Source organism: Cyprinodon variegatus, unplaced genomic scaffold, assembly GCF_000732505.1.
Source record: "Cyprinodon variegatus isolate N-32 unplaced genomic scaffold, C_variegatus-1.0 Scaffold1642, whole genome shotgun sequence".
Classification (NCBI taxonomy): Eukaryota; Metazoa; Chordata; class Actinopteri; order Cyprinodontiformes; family Cyprinodontidae; genus Cyprinodon; species Cyprinodon variegatus.
Window position 1 is genome coordinate 84,228 of NW_015152095.1, and position 5,841 is coordinate 90,068.

Sequence of the window (5,841 nt, forward strand, 5' to 3'; positions counted from 1 at the left end):
TAAACCATCAATCCCTAAAGTTGGAGTTTTTGATCAACCTGTCAGGGTTGGTTGTGGTTTAGGACCCAAATGCAGCGGCAGAGAGGCTGAGGTGATTTTTTGTGGATTTAATCAAAGGAAAAAGTAAACAAAGGCAGGAATGCAAAAATCCAACTAATAAAGAAAAGCAAACCAGAACTATGGAGACATCTGGGGAAACCAAACACTAGGAGTCAGGGAGAGACGAGGTAGGTGGACAACAGCATGGGAGGACAGCAAAGACAAGGAACCAACAAAGAGAGAGCAGAGGGAGAGCATGTGTAGCTGAGTGAGACAAAGGGAGGGCTAACGAGCTGATAAGGAGCAGGTGTGAGGAGACAATGAGGGAGCAAAGGGGAAAGGAACACACACACACACAGGGGCGGATTTAGGAAATTTGGGGCCCTAGGCAAAGACAGGCAGGGGACCCTTCTGAAATAAGAAGACAACACATAAAACAGACCCATTCTGCAGATAGAGAAATGTTAATAGAATAGACATCCATTATCTGTTCTAGGTTTTGTCCCTCTCTTCTTCTCCCTTTTTCCTCTCTATTTATCAGCGTTCTGATGGCATTTTAGCCAAAAGATTTTTATCAAAAACATAATTAATGTGCACAAAAAAGGAATAGTTGTATTAACTATACATGTAAACAGAGTTTTATGGGCCCCCCAGGAACTTGGGGCCCTAGGCAACTGCCTAGTTTTGCCTAATGGTAACTATCTTGATCTGATAAATTAAGTACATTTTTGTCATCTTAATGTTACTGAATGATTTTCTCATACTAATCATTCTTATATGAGCTTAATTTTTCCCTGCAGTTTATTAGTGAAAAACAAGACAAAGTAAGATTTCATAAAATAACCAAATAATCCTAAAAAAAGGTTTGCTGCTGCTCAGGTTCAGAATCATCTGAAGTTGAGAGATTATTATTATTATTACTGAACAGCGATACATAAATCAAAAACATTTTAGAAAAGTCTCAGCATCTGTTATAGTTTAGGACCAATGATGAATGGCGTGCTAAAGACACTTCCCTTGTTTCTGCATGTCCGAAGCAGCCGGTCTGACACACTTCAAGGTGATGACATGGACTGATAACATGTTGCACAACAGTCATGATAATAACCACACAACAATGTTTTTAATTTGAGGTCACAAATTAGGTTTAGGGAGAAATTTCAACATTTACATGTTTATCAGAGTAAGGGATCTAATAACCTCCTATTTTGACTTTAATAATGCTACTATTAAGTATGTTGACGTTATTGAGCCAATATTTCCTCACTTTGGTATCTTATTTCAGCTGTAGAAAAATAAGATACCCTGAGAGGATATGCGAGTGCATCTGGAGATTCAGCCTTGGCATCCAGCATGTTGGACTGTTTCACTGAAGCATCTACTCATTGTTTCCGTTTGACAGAAACCATCAGTGAACATCTGTTTGTTTAAGCTTGAATGAAATACTTCCTGTTTAACTTGGGGTTTCCTGGTGCATTAACGGATCAGAATCATTTGGACTCGTTTTAAACTTGAGACTGTACAGATATGTGCAACATTCATGTCTGTATTTAAATCAACAATGTAAAAAGAAAATATATTCTAAAATGTCTATTACAGACATGACCAAAATGCTGTTTTTTATGATAACCTTCAGCAGAGAAGGCAGAAACAGTTAGACTTTAAGGTCAGACATGATGGAACAAGTTTGGGAAGGATTGCTTCAAAAGTTTTGTCTTGTTCTGAGAAAGGAAAGTTTTGTTGTATGGCACTAGCATGCAGAGCACCTCTGAGGACGTACAGCAGGTAAGCTGGGAAAGCTTTATATAAAGAACTCTTAGAGCAGTTCCCTATCAGACTGTGTGTTTCTGGGCATTTTATTTTAGGTGATCTGTTAAACAGAACTTCTCTGGAAATCAGCAAAAAACCTGGTTGTGTTTGAAGAGTTGCAATTCTGTTACTCATTTTTTACTTTAAAAAAGATCTAGCCAACAGTGATTGTTAAAGTCTTTTGCATTCCTTTGTAATTACCAGATTTTTTTCTTGTGGATGTTTAACATACCCTGCACTATGTAATGCTGATAGCTATACATCTGTTTTTTTTACCTTCTAACTTCTGCAAAATCATACGAGTTTAACAGAAAACATCTTCAGCTGTTTAGGTTTTGTTTTGTTTTATCAACCACTCTAAAGAACATACATTTCAACAAAATCTCAAAAACACAATTTCTTTAACAACTCTGATAAATAAGCTTCTGCATTTTACATTTTGAATAATGTTTAGCCTATAATATTGAATATTTCTGAAATATAAAAAGTCAAATCTGATAGTGGTAAAGATACCTGATTAATGAGGGCAGTTTAAAATCCTTGTGGTCTATCCACCCCACAAACAAACAAAACATACCCAAACTGGATAAGTATTTCTCACCTTGTACAAAGCCTTAACTGCTCATTTTGCGATCGAATAACTCCTAGAGGATGACGTTGATGTGAATTTAAAGTAAATTATTAAATAATTAAAGTAAATTATTCTGGGCTTCTGTAAATGAGGTTTAAATAGTTTAAATTCAACCTAAAAACAAAAACAGATGTTTACATAAAATACCTCTTATTAAACACATTAAATTGAAACTTCGGGCGTTTAAATGACATCTGTAGCCAGTCAAGAATGTGTAAAGTTACATGTATTCTGGGTGAAGAAAATTCACCTACTAATTTATAACCATACAAATGAGTTCAGCGTGTTGTTGGCTTTGTTAGCAATGCATGACCATTTCTCAATTCTCAAGAATGTGATTATGGACTCGCAGGGCTAGACTGGGAGATTTATTTAGTCCAGGCGTCAGTCATGTAACCATTCCAGGGTGGCCTGGTTACATGACTGGACAAGTCTTTCTTATCCTGCTTTATCACTTAAATGTCATAAACGTAGGAAGTGTTGGCCTAGTTGTTTAGAGCAGTGCGCTTGTGCTCTGAGTAGGTTCGAAGCACCTGGTTCAAACGGGTCCTTGAGCAAGACCCTTAACCCGTAACCTGACTCCACCAGATGGATTTGCTCCGCATATCCATCTGGAAACCTTCTGTTGAAGTAATTTTGGGAAGGGGCGAAAATACTGGTTAGCTGATTGGCCTATGTTGGTGATAGACGGGCCAAATAAACCAATCAGATCAACGAAGCATATGACGTACTAACAGAGCGACGACGAGCTGCTCCCTTGTGGGATTAGTTACAAGGGCCTCCATCTTTGCATCAGTTATACACACCAAGGCTATACACTACAATGAAGTGATAACACGTGCATGGCACAAAGCCTAAAGCAACCATCCTATTTACTTATTACCTTCCTAACTAAAACAACCCCGTCTAACTTGCCCACGTCCTCACGTAGTTTAGAGGCGGGGTGATTCTCACAGCCTGCTCCCGAGAACAATGCTCACACAGAAAGAGCCAAATGCATGACAATATCTAAATCAACTCATGAAACAGAAAAGCCTCTTACCTAACAGGAGACAAAGCCAGTAAACAGAGCTGAACACCTGTGCACAAGTGCAGACAGTTCACTTTCCTGTATACCCTGGTTAACTCATTGATGGCCTTACTAACTTTTTGAAAGCCTCACTTTTTCCCAGTCCTGGCCTCTTTAAGTATGCAGCCACCATGTCAGAAACAAGCTCAATAATTACAAAGGATAGATGCTTAAACATTACAACATATAAGAGTAATTTATTTGGCTCTTACCATAGTTATTTTACAGTCCCAGTGGAGATACTGCCTAAAGGAATTATTTACTTTCTGTAAAACGCAGCTGTAATTTCCAGTAATAAAGAGTTAACCTTGGATTGGTTCATAGATGTTACTCACGAAGGCAATCAGCCCATCCTCAAAGGTCCTATGGGAGAATATAAATACAAAAATATCATTTTCTTTACACAGTTGGAAGATATTCCAGATATTCCATCACTAAAGCAAAAAGGGTAAACAGAAGAAATAGGATCCCACTTCTTAAAAAAGCAAAAAAGCAAAAATGATCAGATAAAAAAAAAAATTGCCACTAAAAACAGGAGTCAGAATAAGAATAGATAGTACCAACATATTCTCATTATCAGTTCGTATGAAATTGTACGAAAAGTTATGCACACTATTTCGTACATTTTGGACGTTTTTCCTCAAAAAACCAGATCAGTGCGCATGCGCAGGCAGACAGATGAAAAAAGCAGATCCGCGGACGGACGTAAAAATGGGAAAAACAGTGCAATAATTACTTCTTCATGTCTCTAACTACGTTGCTTGCTGTTTTATACCTTAGGGTCAGGGTTAGGGTTAATTCTATGTTAAATTCGAAGTTATTAAATGGTGCATAAGATGCGCATACGACGAAAAAAACGTCCAAAACGTACGAAATTACGGTACATAACTTTTCGTACGATTTTATACGAACTCATAATGAGAATACACTGATAGTACAGTATATGAAAAAAAAACTGTCAGAGAAAATAAATATTAAATTACAAAGGTGGTATACTATATTAAGTGTGCAAGATGGTTTGGTGAATGGAAAATCATAAAATCGGTATCTTTGACAGGACATAAGAAAATTAACAAAGGAACATTAAGGAAAGGACAACCTCTACAGAAAACAGCATGGATGTGAAAACTAAGAGTGTATCTCGATGCAGGGGCTGCATCCTCAAAAGCAATGAAGTCCGGGAGCGATCAACTACGAATAAGGACATTTAGCCTTTAGCAGCCGTCTCAACTGTGACAATTCAATTCAATTCAGTTTATTTATATAGCGCCAAATTCACAACACATGTCATCTCAAGGCACTTTACAGTTCGACAGTTGACAGCATTAGGAATAGACCTGCAAAGCCAGTGGAGCCTGGATTTTATATATATATATTATTTTATTGTTCTTTATGCTGATTTAAATATAGTTTATTGAGGGGAACACAAACATAAGACGCTATTATCTTTAATGAAGAAATCTTTATAGAAACGCAAATTAAAGGTAGTACCACAAAAGCCATGTTACTAAATTAGCAGTTATTATTAATATGAAGATGAGGAGTCCTGTGTTTCATTATTAATACATCAAAACTCAAACAGGGCATTCTTTCAGCATTTATGTGTTGATGCATTTCAGAGAATTGAAGAAAAAACTAATTTCCTCATGCAAATATGTACATTTAGGGGCAATATTCAAAAAATATCATTTGTATATAACCGACATGAACAATCAGGTTTTTGATCATATAGATGAATGTTGAATTCACAAAATTGAGAACACATTTAAGATGGTCTGTATCCAAACTTTTTGCTCTAATTTTTTTTTAAGTTAATTTAATCCAAGAGGAGTTCCAGCAGCTGCACTATGGTGGCAGACTTGTGTCCGAGATGAAAAAACCAATCCCCTCCAGTAAGTGATTAGAGTTAGACAAAGGGATCTAATTTTGAAGCTACTCTTTTATATCAGCCTGTATTTGCTGAATAACAAACAGAAGATTTAAATAAGCCAAGCATGGGCTTATATTACTTCCCTGAGTTATGTGTTTCCAGTAGTAGTTTAACCCAGCGGAAGGTTTAGGAGAGAAGGAAAGGTCGCCTTGTTGGCTTACAGCTGCCAAAGTCAGCTGGTGGAGAGAAACGACACCGCTCTTTTTTTTTTTTTTTTTTTGATGAAGCAAAATCTTTACAAACTGAGCAAATATTTAAGCTCAACAAAGTTACATTTTCACCTAGAAACATCTTAAGCCTGTTTTGGGTGACAGAAAACTACTTATTCCTAATCACACAATTTTGCCACCGTCGCCTACCATT

At 36.9% G+C, this 5,841-nt stretch overlaps 1 protein-coding gene across 2 annotated transcripts in view; it reads left to right on the top strand.

Moving 5' to 3' along the window:
- Positions 1-1,544: 1,544 nt before the first annotated feature.
- The window catches only part of LOC107104185 (aminopeptidase N-like), a 25,253-nt gene continuing 20,956 nt past the window's right edge, over positions 1,545-5,841 (top strand). Inside the window, exon 1 of one of the 2 annotated variants that reach the window (XM_015404129.1) lies at positions 1,545-1,824. Coding sequence is in view for 1 of the 2 variants with exons in the window: in XM_015404128.1 (XP_015259614.1) it covers positions 5,419-5,440 (22 nt within the window). In the remaining variant the exon portion in view is untranslated. Of the gene's footprint in view, positions 1,825-5,375; positions 5,441-5,841 lie in introns of those variants that run through there. The other variant, XM_015404128.1, reaches the window with a different exon arrangement.